This window comes from Aquila chrysaetos, chromosome 10, assembly GCF_900496995.4.
Source record: "Aquila chrysaetos chrysaetos chromosome 10, bAquChr1.4, whole genome shotgun sequence".
Classification (NCBI taxonomy): domain Eukaryota; kingdom Metazoa; phylum Chordata; class Aves; order Accipitriformes; family Accipitridae; genus Aquila; species Aquila chrysaetos.
In genome coordinates this window covers 15,269,377-15,286,405 of record NC_044013.1, presented here as the reverse complement: position 1 = coordinate 15,286,405, position 17,029 = coordinate 15,269,377, and the positions used below count along the sequence as shown (strand labels likewise).

Below are 17,029 nucleotides of genomic sequence, written 5' to 3'. Positions count from 1 at the left end.
ACCCCCCTACCTGCGCGCGCAGGGCGCCTCACAGCGGGCGCACAGCGGGCGGGGATTTGCCGGTCCGCCGGCCGCCAGGGGGCGTGGCCGCGGCGGGCCGAGGCGGCGGCGGCGGCGGCGGCGCGGGCTCCCCTCTTCTCTCTTCTTCTCTTCTCTCCTCCCCGGGCCGGCGGTTCTGACGCGCGGCGGGGCGGGGCCGGCCGAGGCGGCGGCGGACGCCGGAAGCGGGCGGGAGGGCGGGAGGCGCGGCGATGGAGGCGCCTTCGGTGCCGGCCGCCTCGACGTCGGGCGCGGCGGGGCGCGGGCCCATCAAGGGCATCCTGAAGAAGGGCGGCGGCAAGCTGTCGGGGGGGGGGAGCGGCCCCCGGGGCGCGGCGGGCCAGCCCGGCCCGCGACGAGGACGAGCACGGGTGAGGGCCGCGCCGACCCCGGCCGGGGCCCCGGTGGTAGTGGTGGTGGTGGTAAGGCGGCGGCGGGTCTCAGCAGGGCCTCGCCGCCGGCCCCGCTCGTCCGGGGGCTCCGCGGAGCGGGGTCTGCCAGGCGGCGTCCCCAGCTGGGGGTTCGTGGGCTGTCCCGTGTTTCAGGGGTGACGTGCCCCTGTGCTTCCCGCGCCGTGGCGGCCGCGGAGCACGGTTCCCCCCGTCGGTGGCGGTCAGGCAGCGGAAGCAGGCGGCTGAGGCAGGGGTACTGCTCGGGGCAGGGCGGTCTGTGTGAGGGAAGGGGGTGGCGGGGCTGTGGCCCTGGGTGGAGAACGCGAGGGCTGCCCGAATGGGGAGAACGGGGGAACTGTAGTCGTGACTCTTCCCAGGAGTGCAATGTGGCACCTGAAGGAGCTGATGTGGTTCTTTGCTGTTTAGGTAGTACTAGCAGAAGCAGTATTCGCTTTAAATGCTCGTTCGGAAAGACAAACAGAAGGGTTTTACAGTAGCTGCGAGGATAGTTTACAGTTTGGGAAATACACTTTGCCATGGGACACTTATTCTCAGCCTTCTCAAAGGTAGCTTATTTCTCTGTAACCAGAAGCGTGTCCCTGGGGAGAGGACCTCTCCTGGGTTGGAAACGTAAGTAAGATGTATTCTTGCTTGTGCAAGATTCATCTGTGAAGATCTCACACTTGAGAATATGCACTGGCCATGTGGTTTCTGTTTTGAATGACAAGAAAATCTTGGTTTCATTGTAACATGCTGAGTTAGTCCAAATATGCAAGAAGTGGTCGTTAGCCAGCCAGCAGCTGTCCCTGACCAGTAAGATTTCTTGTGCTTTTCCTGATGTTAATTAGCACCCAGTATGAGCTGCCTAACGTTGCTCTGAGACTCCATCACGTTACGATGACCAGGGTTTGACCTGAACTCTATGTTTATGAAATTGCTTTTGACTGTTTTCTTCATTTGGGACCTCACTCAATATTGCAAGGAGAGAAATAATAAAATAAAATGGATATGCAATTATTTTTTTTTGTATTGTAATATTTCTTTCCTCTTTGCCTAGTTAAGTCGTGAATATAGTCTAAAGTCAGCAAGGTAAGGCTGAAATTTTTTGGCTTGCTGTGTTGCCTGTGTTAGCTGCTCCTGCTTTCCAGGAAGAAATTATTGCAACTGAAGAAATGAGATGATGTTTTTGAAGGGGGTGAATGTAAGTAGCCATATGCTACACAAATGTTGCGATTTTTTTCCTGTTCTTTAGTTTTAATATAATGTAGCACAAGGTCTTTACTACCACACCAGACTTAAAGTAAAACTGGCTGTTGGTAGCCTCTGTTTTATTTTCTGCAGTCTCTTGTGTACCATCTTGAAGAAACTGATGACCTGAGTGTATGGTGTATTGGTTATAGTACACAGTAATTTCTTGCGGAGCAGTTAAGTGGGCAGGAGTCCAGCTTCTATTTCCTGTTTACCAATGTGAATCAATAAAGTCAATTAGATTAATTCTGAAATTGCCTCGCAAGTTAAAGGATATTGGCTAAACCTGGCAGGCTGCATTAGAAGATCTCCTGGAAAGATCAGTATAGGGTATTTAAAGCTGGTTTGTGTGCAGGTATTGTTTGTGGTTGGCAGAACTTCATTAAATCAGTGTTATTTCTGACTTCAGCAAAATAATTTTGTACTTAAATCACAGCTATACTATTTATCATTCTTTTTCCTTGAAGATTAAAAATTAGTTTATAAATTCAGGTATCTGCTTTCTTCATGTGCCTCTTAGCAGCAGCCTCCCTGCTTATTTCTAATATTGAAATTCAGGTCTGAATACCTTTAAAATAGCTACAGATGAAAGAGCTCATTGTGTGAGCTGTCATCTTTTAAAGCACCACGTTCAGTAGAGCTCTCATGTATTTGCATCATTATTGACCTTGCACTGTTGTCAGTGATGGTAAAATTCTTTGGAAAACTTCCTCAATGAAAATATGATGCAAGAGGGAAGTGTGTGAAATTGGCACACCACTGGAACTGCATCCTGAGAGCTGAGATCATGGTTTAATGGTAGGCACGTTCTTGGCATTCCTGGTATACAGTATTTTTTGCCTTAAGGCTCCTGTAAGAGCCCCTGAGTGAGCTGATCTGATATTTTACAAAGTAACTAAGTAAGTCTGTGCATGTGTGTGCAAGCACCTGTGTCGGAACAGGCAAGAGAAGAGTCTGCTATGGTAGGAGCAAGTGAGGTGTGAGGGTGTTCCTTTCAGTAATACTGCTGCAGAAACTTCTTGCCTGTCAAGGTGTGGTGTCAAAATAAATTACTATATATGTTTAAAGAAGTGAAAGAATACAACTGAGCTCTTATGAGATTTTTTCAAATCTGATTTTCCTAAGGAAGATTAGATTTCCTGTTTCTATATCTGAGGGGTGTCAGGAAGCATTTTTCTGTGATGGTCCTAAGCTCTATCATTAATGTTATGCTGCTCAGGCATGCCTAAGCATGCTAAATTGGAGACGGTCAAAGGAGGTGTGGGTTTTTAGAGCACTTATCACAGGAGAGTGACTGGCTTTTTACATGGAGAGGTGAAATGACATGTTTGTCTGTTTGCCACTAATGATAATTTTTTTCCCTAGCTGAATTCTAAATTGTGCTTTGGGAGGTGTTCCACAGCCGAGGCTTTTAGTGTTGGAATATGAGTTTAAAGAAATGAGTGTGAAAAACTAAACCACTAAAAGCTTCCTCAATTTTCTATTTATAACTTACTGAATTGCTAGTTGCAGGCTGTCTAACTTTGAGAGCAGTGTATGCCAAAGAGGTTCTTCTAAGGTTGCCAATATTATTATTAGGTATTGAGTTGTGAGCCCAGGCAATAAACCTTGATGCACTCTGGGCAAGTGTGGTGAACACAAAGCATGTGATGGGAGTTTCTCCCATCTGTTACATTTCCCCTTCAGCTAAGCTCTGTCTCTTTGCAGGGGCTGCGTACCATTGTCCAACTGCTATGGCTAGTAAAAATTCTCATGTGCTCACTATGTAACCATATGATCATCTTATGTTAGTCATAGGTGAACTTTAAGCAGGTGTTTAGCTGATGTTTAACTGGTGATTTTTTGACTCCTAAATAGATAGGTTTGAATAACTGCCATTCCTAGACTAGAGCTCTTGCTTTGTCATCATGAAGCTCATGACTCTCCACCCTGCCAGAGCAGGCAGTCTGACTCACGTGTTGTCCGCTTAGGTTGCAATCCTTGTGTTACAGTTCCAACAAAATGATTAAATAGATCTGAAGCCTCAAACATGAGAGTTTGGCATTGGTTACTATATGCTAAGGGAATTAAGCTCACTTAATTTGTATTCATTTCTGGAGTATAAGTCTGTGGCACGTAGGATTCAGCATCAACTCCCACATCTGTTTTTTTTTATCCCTTTAGGTTTTTTTTCCCATTGTGTTATATACAGTGCTCTCCGTAAATGTAAAATTTAGTTTGTGCTTGGAATTTTGCTTTATCAGTTTTGTTTTACAGATAGCATTCTGCTCAAGAGTAGTTGCATTATTGAGATTGAATACATTTTTCAAATTTGTTATTGGAAGGGACTGTGTTTAAATAAGAGTAGTTACATTAAAGTCTTCTAGCCAACTACCCCCCTCAAGTTCCCCCCACTCCCAAACCAAAAAAAACCACCACAGCTCTGTAACATTTGCTTCCTTAAATAGTAATTTGCAACAGGAATATGTTAATGCATAAGGTAATATTAAATAGTGGAATTATTTTACTATTGTAAAGTTAAATTTCTTGGGTTAGTTGAAGGGAAAGACCACCTCGTATGAAGCTTGCACTACCCTTTATAGAGAAAATGTGGAACCTGGTAGTTTCTGTTGGTTAAACATTTCTGTGGCTTTTAGATCGGTGGAGGGGTGACTCTTCCTCTGGCCACAAGGCAACTGCTTTCCCTGTGGCTTATATATTTTGTCAGTCTGGGTAGGCTTTTGTTTCTGCAAATATACATAAAATGGTACATTATCTGATTGATTGAGGAAATTCTAAATAATGTAACATCACTGGTGCCTGTCTGTAAAATGTGAAACTTCCTCAGCTTAATTACAGCAGTGAATCGGTTCTGGTTTATGATTCCAATTTAGGATTACAAAAGCAGTATTAATAACCAGCTTGCTCAGTGCTGTTTATTTTACTGCAGGAAGTTATTTGTTTGTTAGTATTGTTTATGTAACAGTTTCACCAATAGTCATAGCAGCTCACTGAGCAGAGGTGAGGTGGAAGTTATGTGGTTTTGTTGAAGTGTTGTGGGTTGTAATAAGAGGAAGAATGATTTTACAGTAACTTGTAACAAAAGTGGACAGTTAATGGGACAGTGATTGAACAAGACTGGTAGTCTCTTGAGAAAAACATATGTATGTATATGAATAAGAATAAATTTATAGATCACTGAGTTTATTTAGCTATGGTGAATTGTTAGGGAAATTAAGTTGCACTGATAATTTGTCATGACTTCACTAAAGTATGTATAGAACAGTATTTATTTAATAGCCATACTTTGAACATGCCCGTGTGTCATAACAATATGTTTTGTGCTTAGTATCTAGCAGAGGTCAAAAGATGTTCTAAACATTCCTTCTGTGGCCAAACAGAACTAATTGTTTTTAGAATATAAGAAAATTTAACTTTGTTTTCTTATTTCAGTAAAAAATCCCAGAAGTGGGATGAAATGAACATCATAGCTACATACCACCCAGCAGGCAAAGATTATGGCTTGATGAAAATAGATGAGCCAAGTACTCCTTATCACAGGTAGGCTTGCTGAACTGCTGTCCTAAATGATGCCAGGTGACATAGTAGTTTTACAGCAAAATTGACTTTGTGGATGATGTAGTGTTTACTATAGCTGATTGCCTGACAGACTGTGCAGACCTACTGGATATATGCAACTTATTCAGATTTACAAAGCTTCTAAATAAAAGCTTATAGCTATCAAGGAGAACTGTCAAAAAGGGCAAAGTCAATTTTTAGAAGGTTTATGTCTAGCAGGTTTTAGGCTTTAGGCTTTGAATGGAATAAATAAGTCTGACTTGTATTGATTTTGGTTTTTTCAGTTAACAGCTGTGTACTAGAATATAAAGTTGTCATATCAATATTTAAATTAGATTTGGAAAGTTTTTAAAGTATTAAAGGAGTCTTTTAATTGAGTGTTGTAATGTTTTGACTGTTTTATCAAGCAAATTTTAAGCAGCAAATTATTGACAAAGGCTACTTTTTGTTTGCTCTCCAAGCATGGTAGGAGACGATGATGAGGATGCAGTGAGTGATTCAGAATCAAATGAGCCCTTAAAAGCAGATGTGTTGAGTAAAAAGTAAGTATTGTCATAGAAAATTGACTAAATGTTAAGATAATTTGCTCTTTCCTGGAGTAGTTTTTCTTTATGGAAAGGTGTTGCTGGTTTCTCCAGAAGTCAGACTTTTGCTATTGTCAAATTAAGTCGTTTTCAGTGTTTGATACGGCCACTGGTACTTAAAACCTCTTGCAGGTTGTTACTACACATAAATATGGCAAAAAATAATGAACAAAGCAGTTTGTATGAGTGTTCTGAAATTTAAATAGTGAAAAACTTGCTGTTTCAGCATTTCGTATTGCATGATTTATGTAGACTGGCAGCTGCAGCTGAAGGTAAAGGACCCAAGATCATAGCAAAGCAAGAGGAAAGCAGTGAGGAGGAGGAAGAGGATGAAGAATTAACACCTGAAGAACGAGGTAGGCATAAGTTGTTTTCTTTGTTTTGTTGTTTTTCCTACAAATGGTTTCAGATTTTCAGTAAGAAATACTTGGGAAGAAGAAGTACTATCAGAAAAATGTTGTGATTTGAAAATGATGATAAATAGTCTTTGAAGGGTAAGTAAAAGATTGAACAAATATGCTGTTTGTTTCTGATCAGGACTGTTTGGTCTGGGATCTACATATAAACAGGAATTTGCTGTTACTGGCTGCCCGCTTGTATGCAAGCCTAAGGTGTGGGAGCTCCTCTTAAGAAACCTAGACTTCTCAAATAAGAAGCTCTTCCAGTTTTGGGGTGAGGGAATAGTTCTTAATCTGAACATATTTCAGGTAGACTTAACAATTCAATGAGTACCACTCCAGTCAAGATGCTACTAATTGCTTGCAGACATACAGATGATATTTCTGTTGTTTTCAAAGCAACTGGTAGATGGATCCAGCAGGAAATCTACATTTATTCCAAAGCAAATTGCATCTTCAACAGAGATATTGTTTTGTGTTAGCTTGGGCTAGAACATTTTGAGGAAACAGTCAAACAACAATACTTCTAAGGTTTCAGGCTTGCATTATCTAGCTGTTCCTTCTCATCTTTCCCGGCCCCAGCTTTGAGCACGTAGCCTTACTATTCTAAAGGAAGAAAAAAACCAGCATTGGGGCTACCAATAAGAAAAGTTTACTCTAATTATAATGAGTTACTGCTGACCTACTAGTGTTTAATATGTTGAGCAAAGTTAGGCTTCAGGCCGTGGGGAAAGTCGAAAATATTTTCTTCTACATGTGGTAAATATATCTCTTATAACAGGCCTTTGGTAGTTAGCCAGGAGTCAAGTCGGACATCTGCAAAAGTTCATCTTCTATCCCACCAGTATGTCTCAATTTGTCCTTAAGTTTACTTAGAAACAAGGCTTGCGAAACTTTGGAATTTTGTATGCTGTTACTAGATGCTACTCTTGGTTCAGACTTGCTCTTACTTGCAGACAGGTTCTTTTAAAAGTGCTTCAGCCATTCCAGTCCATTAATTACTAGCCTTTTTGTAAGTCAGGCTCATTTAAAAGAACGCGCCACTGCTTGAAGAAAATAATTTTAATTCAGTGATTGCTTGATCATATAATCAATGCACTTTCAAAGTAGGAATAAATTTGACATAGGAGGCAGTTAGTGCCTCTCTGAAGAGGAAATAAGTTGATTTTTTTTTTTTAAAAAAAGAGAAGAAAGAAATATTCGCATTTGTTTGTCCACAGAGAAAAAGAAACAGTTTGAAATGAAGAGAAAAATGCACTACAATGAAGGACGAAACATCAAACTGGCAAGACAGCTCATTGCAAAGGAACTACATGGTGAAGAAGAGGATGACGAGGATGAGGATGAAGAGATGCATGATGCTGCAGATGTAGAAACAATGAATACAGAAGCTACTGAACATGGTGAGCTGCTGATTAATCAAAAAGCATGTTTGAGTACTGGTGGTCCGTTCAGCTGTTGGGGAATGAGTACACTCAAGTATGAGAATAAATAGAAAGGGCACAGTATCTGTGTAATGCTCAATGTGCAATACTGCATGCTGTGTTGATAGGTAGCTTTGTAGCATGGTACCAAAACCATCAGTATTGCTAAGTAGCATGTGGGCTTTTGTTTGTTGTGACATAACAGAAAAGCAAACACCTCTGCTTCATGCTGTTTCCCCAGCATAACTGACTCTTGGTAGTGAAGTTGCCAGCATCCTTTTTAAAGGAAGAGTTGTCCTGTACAGAACACTTAAAGCTGTGGCCACATGGGAGAGCCTGGCCTTATGTTGTGATTCAGTTCCCGTTCTGCTCCCAAACTATCATGTAGCCAGCAATGGGAAACTAGCATGCGTGCTTCCTCCCTGTTGAGAGGAGTGCATCTAACTTCCGAAGTAAGAACTTCTGCCTTTTTTTACTGTAATGTATAACTGCTGTTAGGACTTCAGTATGCGCTTGTCCTTAAGCAGTAATGTTCATTTCTATAGTATGGGATAAGACCCTCAGCTTTGCTTTTAGTGCAGCTACTGGAAGAAAGTCTGGGACTTTTAGCTGGGAGCTGTTTCTGGAACCTGCTTCAGGGCTGTCTATTGATAGGAAACTCATAAAACTATAGAGGCTGACACCTTCTCTTTCATCTTTAAGCTTCTCTCTGGGTGAAAAGGGTAGACTGTATAATAAAAGCCTTTGGTTTTTGTGGTGGCCTTCTGGTGAATAATTACAGCTGTTCACTACCCACCTCTTTGTGTAACAGTGCTTCGAACAAGTTTTTGGCATTAAAAAAATTGACATTTGTTGCTTATGAGACTAGTGGCAATGAAGTCTAAGCCACATTCATCTGTTGCTTGGCAAAACTATGAAATGTTAGCACAGTCTGCAGACTTGGGAAGATGCTGCATGGGTTTAACTTGTTTCACATTTGCTTTTCACAACCATGTGAACTAGAAACTCTTCTAAAATTAGTTTAAATTCCACACAATAAAAAGGTGATTTGCAAAGTTGTGTGTTTTTAAGTTCTGTGGATTGCACACTTTAGTCCCATTATCTATTACAGGAGGACTAATGCCTTCATAATTGCTCCAAAAGGGTCATTTGGTATGTGTCTGAGACCCATTGATGGACTGACTTTATCCAGTAACTTAACATATGCCTTATAATGGCTATTTACTAGAACTTCACTCTCCAGGGGAAAGGAGGGCTCCAATAGGCAACCTTATGACCTTTCTCCATGGCTTGAAGCTGCCATCTCTCTGCACTCTGCTGTAAAACAGAGGCAACTCCGCTCCCCAGCTGCATTCGCCAGTGGAAAGAAGGCACACCTTTGCAGCATTTTTCCATCTCTATTGTTGAAGTCCATTCCACCTTGCCTCATAACCAGCTTCAGAGCCACAACTGGTAATTATCAATTTTGGACTGCTCATGGCCAATAGATTCCATAAACATAACTGTTTGCCAGTTTATCAACCCATTAACTAACAGGTTCACCTCCACACCATGGCATATAGAAATACTTTCCATTAACTTGATGTAGTTCTCAGTTCTTCACTTTTGTTTTGTATCATTCTGCTTAAACCTTGATATTTCATGATCTCCTAATCTCTGTATCAACTATCATAGCTTTTGGTCTGTGTACTTGATCAATTCTTCTGAGGTTAAGTACTGGTCTCACTCTTGTAGCAGCTGGTGAACTGAATGCCCTCAGACTGATCATGTGTGATTCTTTGTGGCAGGGTTGGTCAAAGGACGATGGAATATGGACAAAACAATTAATAAACCTCTCTGTCTTCTGCCACTGCCTGTGTTTTAAGAAATTCCTACATTGAGGTGATAAATGTTCAGCAACAAAGCTGTGTTAAAGTAATGTCAAAGTTTTACTGAAGTAACTTTTTTGAGATGACATCTCTTTATCACACTCTCATCTGTATTCTGAGGGCACAGAAGAATCTCCTTATTCATAACTGTTAATTAAACAGATATTAGGGCTACAGAATGTTTCTTAAATAGCTAGTTTTAACAGTAGCTACTTGTTTTTTTTGCTAGTCTGCTTTTGGCCATGCCATGCTTTTGGTCATATTAAGCAATTGGGTATTTAAAACAGTATTTCAATTTGGTTGTTTCCTTCATGGAAGTGGATTAAAATACTATTAATATTCTTGTTCCTGAGGTTCCCCTCTTAGGACTGTAAGCGTGTGGAAAGGTTTTTCATCTGGATAGCTTTTGAAGAGCTCTTTGACTTCAAATCACTGTATTTTAAAGTGCTTTTTTATAGAGCAGAAAAGGAGGGTTTTTACTCAGTGTATTGGGTGATTCAGGAGCTGATTTTTGTGATGGCTTATTTTGGCTTCACTCTGTTAAACTGACTAACAGCTCTGACACTTGCCTTTAACTGCAGAGGAAATGTCTGTCTTTTTCTGCATGTTGTATTGTAGATACATTTTGATAGTTTCTTCCATTTGACTTCAGTTCTTCTGAAGTTACCGAGATCATCTGGTGATGTTGCTACCACTCATCTACTATGTCTGAGGCTGTAAATCTACCTAAGTGAGAGCAGTGTCTTTTTATTCCAGTGGAATAACATGACTTCTATAGTACTGATGATCATTTCAGGTAAAGATGTGACATAAGAGGTATTTCTTAGTGGTCTGTTGTGACTCTAGGGCTCCACTGGCTCCTGGATTGTTTTTCAGGCAATTTGAGACCCTCTTCTCACTTGGAATTTTATTTGTCTGTGAAGATCCCTTAAAGGTTCTGTCCTTCTCTTACCTGATGTTCCTTTCTACCCTCTAATCCTGTCTGTTTTGTATTTGAGTAAAACTAACAGTATTCTTCCAATCCCTACATTCTCCTTTTGAAGAAGGGGCTAAAGACTTAGGACAGCTTTTTAAGAAAGTTTCTGTCAGATACCACCAGGTCTGCTAATATGAGTTGCGCTTCTTGGTTACAGACTGAGATTTCTTGCTGATTGAAATGAAGATGGCCAGTCCAGTCAGTAATGGTGAGAACTGTTTGTATGTTTTTGCCCGTGTCTTCATCGTGGGCTACTGAGTGTTTTAAATGGATAGGTGATTCTTTGCTTGCCTCAAGTAGCTGTACCTTTATCCCATGCATATGGATTCTAGCAGCCAAGCCTTTTGGTCAAAGAGAAAGTTAAAGTTGTTATAGACTGCATTAGGATCACTTGCTTTAGCGTTTCAGCTTCTCTGGATTTTCTCTGGCTACTCCTTATTTATGACTCCACAAATGACATAAATAGACTTTGCCAGCAAAAGTGACCTTTGTTCCTTTCCATAAACACTTTTCTTTTAGAAATTCTCTTTGAAATCACTGAAGGAGAGATTCCTGATGTAGGTAGATTTAAGCATGATGATTTCAGTGCAGACCTGTTTTTACTTCTGCTACACAAAAGTATCAGCTACAGTGGTGTGATCTACAGCAGTTCAATTGACAAGCAGCAAAACTATTGTTCTCTCTTTATGGTTCATTTAGCATTCATTGCTATGATAACTGCTCATCAGTTTAGCTGTCGTCTGACTGGGTGTGCCCTTTTGGCCTTTGGTAGACACAGATTACATTGTGTTTTCTTAACCATGGTGAGCATCACCCTAAAGATGATTTAAGTGAGAAGGCTGGCAGCATACACAAATTGGTTCTGCTTGTTAGCTATGCTATTCACTTGTTATACTGCGCTTGTTACCAAGTCTAACTCATGCCTGAGCCTAACTGGCCTTTTTTAAAGATTATTATTATCTGGACGTGGTTTTCTTTGATCTTTGCTTTATGCCACTGAATATAAATATATATATATATATATATATATAGTGGGCTTTTTCATATGAAAAGCACTGATGAGAGAGAGCTTCTTCTGATTTATTGCTGTTCTTTGGCTCAAAACCATGAGTTTAACAACTTCCTGAAAAACACAACAGACCGTGCTCCTTCATTTATAAGCTTGTTTTATTTTAAAGTGTCTCATCTGGAATTGAAATTTGACATGAAAAGTACTATGCTTGCTTGTGTTTCAGGAACCTCATATGTTAGTTCTGCAAATTGATCTCTCTCAACTCCTGGGTTAAATCCTCCCAGTTCCAGGGGTGGTGAGCATTCAGTGCTTGGTATGCTGAACAATGGTGCTAGCCATTTCTTCAGAACATGAAGGTGAAATAACTGTTTTAGAAGTTTCCACACTCAAACTAAAAGCTTGTGCATTGCTAAGATGGGTTGGCAAACATTACCTTTGGAGAAGCAAAGATGATTTCAGGAGGATATTTGTGTGTGTTTTTGAAAATATTCAATGAGTGTGAAGAATTACCTATTTTTTGTAATCTTTCTTATGCAGCACATGCTACTCGTGACCAGCTGGAAAGTAGAGCACACAGCATAGAAGAAATCTGTCCAGAACTGTAACTGCTTGTCAAAGTCACAAATATAAACATCGCTTCATGATTTTTGCAATTAAGGCTCTTAAATATTGAGAAGCATATCAGTTACAATGTTGTATTGCCAAGAATGTTAATTTTAGACTTGTCCATTAGGCAGAAAAAACTGTCTAATTGACTTATTCTTGTGCCTAGTATTTCATGGAGAATACTGCTTCATAATCTGTTCAACCAGAATGGCATTCCCTGTATGTGTAACACTGATTATCTTGCGTAATATACTGTTACTCTTCATGCTTCGAAACAGACAGTATCTTTTGGTTTTTCACTATTTATTTGACAGTGTTCTAGGTCTGGTATCTGTTATGGAAAGGTTTGGGATTTAAGAGCCAAACGGTACAGCATACATCAGATTGACATGCAAGCTATTTATCAGATGTGTTGAGCAGCTTAAAAAGGGATTATTTAAGTCTTACAACTTCTTTGTAAAGTGTTGACCTGTTAATCTAGATTTCAGTACGTTATTACCTGTACTTCCCCAGTCTTTAGAAGAGCTGTATTATTTTTTAAGAGTGGTGTTCGGAATCAGTTGTTAGTTTCTGACTAAGGCAATACTAACATCTGGTGGAGGGAATGTTTTTACACTGGAAATGTGTTAACTTGAACTTTGCATTTAACTGTCATTATCTCTTCCATTGGGACTGGATGTTTTGTGGAGCTCTCTTTTGACTTATCATGAGAACATGGAAGTTCCCTCCAACTTTTCTCTTAAAACCACATCCACTGTCACTCTTCCAGCTCTTGTTTCAAACTTTTGGTCCTTTCCAGTTGCATGAAGAGTGCTTGTGCTACTAGCACTTGAGGAAAAATGCCCAACCATGAGCAAATCCACATCAGGACTGTGAAGATGAGCTGAGTTTAGGCTCTGGCTGTTCTTTATGTAAAGATAACTGCTGATGATCTCCTACTCATTTGGGGTTGGCAACCTGCGTACTGAAAACCACTGGTCTAGATCTTGCTGTACCCATTGCAACTTACAGCAGCTGCTTTTGTAAAATGAAGGCTGTTTGGAAGAATAGAAGGGAAACTGCCTAATTCAAATACTTGTTTACAGTGTGGTTGTACAGCCCCTGTAAAGAGGGATTCTGAACCTCCAAATTGCTGTAAACAGCTTCCCATTTGGTGGAATTTGACTGGTAAATGTTCCAGTATTCAGAGTAGTTCCTGGGTTTTATTACACAAATGAAGTATACACTTAAGCTTTAGCTTGGTTATGGAATACAGTGTATATCTTAATTTTGATCTGAATTTGATATGTTGCAAAAATCCATATAATTATATGGATCTATTTTAAAATGTCTTTTTGTCCACTGTATATGTGAAGTTTGAATAAAGGAATGAAAGTTATTTTACAGTTATATGCATTCTCAAGTGTGAGCTTTCATGAAATCCCAGAGAGACTCAGAGTGAATAAAGCAGTAAGATGCTGTCCTTTGAGAGATTTATACAGAAATAATTCATTAGAATGGATGCATCGCCAAAGATACCTGTGAATTGTGCTAATTGGGTGTTGTAGTGTGCCTTTCCCAACTATCTCTTCCCCTTAGGAGGTAACGGGGTTGTTAGTTGTGGGATATTTAGTCTTCTAAGGGCCTGAATCAAGTTTAATAGCATCTTTTCACAAGAAAGAGTTGAACTCTTCATTCAGTCCAGTGTGGTGATGCTAATTTTTCAATATGGAGAACGCTATTTCTTCTTGTATCAAACATGGTCACTTCTGTAGAATAAACAGGGGCAAAGAGTAAGCATTTAGATACTTCTGACTCCTGAAGTCACTTACTGTAGCTTTAAATTTGGCTCCCAAGAATAGGACGTCAAAACTTAAAAGTTTGCACCCTTTATATACCAGCTTGCAGTGTTCAGACTGTTGGAATGTCTGCACCAACCTGTATTTCAAAGTGACCAGCTGATGATCTGGTCTGCCCCAGCTAGGACAGTTAATTCCTACTGAGAGAGTGGCAGCACTCAGCAATCAGACTGGAGCACAAATGGGTCAAGATTTGGCCAATGTGTATGGGTAATGCAGATGTCTTCTGCGATGCTGTAAAACAGATTACTTGCACTTTGTGATGAGTACAAGTGGGTACTTTGTACCTGCAATTAAGGCAGAATCCATCAGATGCAGCTCTTATATGAGCTAGTGTCCTGCCTGCCTGCCTTCCCCCCGCCCTCCCTGCCATGTTCTGTGTCGAAGACCTCATTTTCATTTTGGTGCTCAGCAGGGGTATTTTGTACCCTACAATGCCTACAAAGCATTTTGTTTAACAAAAAAAACCCAAACCTTTGCTAACTTCCAGTAAAGACCTTCCCTGTAATGGCTTCCAAAATCCTGGATGAAATGGATATGTAGTTTTGAGGGAGGTACAGTATATGTAGATCCATGAAGATGGTTTTAAATGAACCTTGGAATGTACAGTAGGTCCCTTCATTAGTCGGATGATTTTGAGCTGTCTGGGTGATCCCACCTTTTCCGTGCCACCAAGCTCCCAAGTTTTAGTTAGATGCCATTTTGGAACTTGTATTTGGTTTAGTTGTGGGTTTTATTAAAGGCTTTGTTCTCTTCTTCATTCTCTTCAGTGCTAGCAAAAATTCTGTTTGTGCTGCTTCACCTCACTCACTTGGGGTGCAACCTGATGTACCTGACGCTGCTTTTAACTGAAAGGCTGGTTTACTTGATTTTATCCAGGCTTACACCTTCATGCATTTTAAAAGCTAAAATAGGCAAGCTGACTTTGCAGTAACTACAGATACTCTGTATGGCTTTTTTTTACAAAGGGATGTCTGATTTCCTTCTATTCTGGAATAGCAATTATAGTTCCCTGCTGAATGTGGACAAGAGAAGAAATGCCTTTTCTCGTTTTACATTTGATGGGGACTTAGCTTGCATGCATGTCTTAATCATGAGCTGCATATGGTAAACGCTCATCGTACAGTAAAGAGTGGTGTAAAGAGAAAACAAAAGACATGCAGCCCTTACTAATGTGGACATTGAGCTCCACAGCGTCATCATTGTGAAGCTTCTTGCACAGGTTTAAGTCCTCAAGCTGTACCCTGTTTAGAGAAAATATTTTCAATATGCTTCCAATAGGAAGATCACTTGCAAATAAGAGCCTTAACTCCATCTTTATAAAGTTTTTTTCTGTTCTTAGAGTTTCTTTCACACCGAGTTGTACACAGTTCATGGAAACAGCAAATATTTTTTCCCACAGCTTGCTCTCTCACGTTAAACTTGTGTATCTTACCAGAACTCTCTGTTTCTGTAACATGCTTTTTGTGGTGTTTATTATGATACCACCTCACAAATGTAATTATTCTGTTTGAAACCAGTGTTAAGTGTCACAACGTAAATAAAAACATTGTTTTCATTAGTGCCTTATGGCACTAATACTAGATGTATTGGTTTGACTTCTTGGAGCTTTTTAGAAGAAACTGGCAGATATTGTAAGGTTTGCAGGTGTGTTCATAGATGAATACTTAAACCAATATTGCAGTTTCCTCATCACTGCAAACAAGGAAGTACTCTATAGTATAACTTTGATATACATCAGTTTGTACACACTTTCAGGTTTTGTGGTGGCTTGGCTACCTAGATGTGAGGGCAGGTCTGGGAACCCGAATCATGAATCTGAGACAGCAGCATACCAGAAAAAGTTGCATTTTTCAAGGTAATTTTCTTTGCATGTTGTAGGATTAAAGCAAGACTGGTCTGTCTCTTCATGGTCACCACTGAGTAATCACTCACTAGCATTGTGTAATGGAAAATTACTAACACCAACTAATTCTTAGGAAGTAAAACTGTATTCCAAAAAAAAGAGCTGGGCTTTCTTTTTCAATTGCACACTGTACTTGAAAAGTGGATTTCACCATATAAACACAGCCTAAGTGATACAAAAATATCTTAACTTGATGTTTTTTCTACATGGGTGTGATGGATGCACTCGACTCCTTAACCAAACTAGTGGTAGTTTGGTTAGTTTTGGTGAGGGACAGATAGTTCACAAAAATATACAATTGTTGCATCTGTGTAACTTGTAGTTTGGATCGGACATTTCACCAGTCTTATACCCCCCCCCCCCCCCCCCCCCCAACCCACAACTGACTGAACCAAAAAGCTTCCCTTCTGTGAAAGGACACCTTAACCAAGGGAGGGACAATTCAGGGTACAGCAGGCATTCAGCTTCTTGGAAAGAAGTCTTATATTCCCTTCCATCCTTCCATCTTGACTGTTTATCCTTGTGAGACCAAAAAGAAGTCAGCGAGAGAGGGTAGGATAAGAAAGAGGGAAAGGGATAAAAAAAATAGAGGTGAAGCTTGGTGCGGATGACGGGGCACTGGAGGGATGGAGGGTGTGAAGACTGCAGAGGGTGAGCAGGCTCGCTGGGGGCAGGTATGGTAGCTCCTCAGACTCCTGGAGGAGCTGAGAGTGAACGTCAGCAACTTGTGTCAGCTTCCCAGCACGGTTTCCCTGTAACTGCAGGATGGAGCCTGTGACTTGGTGCGACATTGCTTCATCCTTGCCCAGTTTAACTTGAATAGTAAGTTGTACTCCTCTGTCACTGCCTTTCAGGGTGAGAGGGGATGGCTGACACTCCTTTGCCTTTGTCATTTTTACATCCGGGAACACTAAGCAGTGCCAAACTTGTTAAAGCTGCTTTCTCTTAAGGGATCAGAAACGTACAACATTTCTGCAGTCCTTCCCTACAAAGTGGGAGAGGACCAACACGATCCTTTTCACTCTACCATACAGCCCTTTCACTGTCTGAAAAGCCTTCAGAAAGTATTCTCAGGCAAAGCTGCCGTACAAAACCCAAACACGCACGCTTGATATTCTTTCTACAGAGCCCCCCCGCTGCTGTTCGCGTTTCTCCTCCAAAGACGACTTTGAACCTCCCC

General features: G+C 40.7%; 1 protein-coding gene across 1 annotated transcript; it reads left to right on the top strand.

Annotated features, from left to right (window-relative positions):
* The first annotated feature begins 197 nt into the window (after positions 1-197).
* Positions 198-15,528, top strand: PPP1R2 (protein phosphatase 1 regulatory inhibitor subunit 2). The gene is given in 9 exon segments (XM_041126727.1): positions 198-362; positions 364-410; positions 5,112-5,219; positions 5,699-5,779; positions 6,074-6,177; positions 7,440-7,622; positions 8,887-9,095; positions 10,645-10,695; positions 12,037-15,528. Coding segments are annotated over 7 exon segments (714 nt in total). The 5' UTR covers positions 198-251; the 3' UTR covers positions 8,967-9,095; positions 10,645-10,695; positions 12,037-15,528.
* Positions 15,529-17,029: the final 1,501 nt, after the last annotated feature.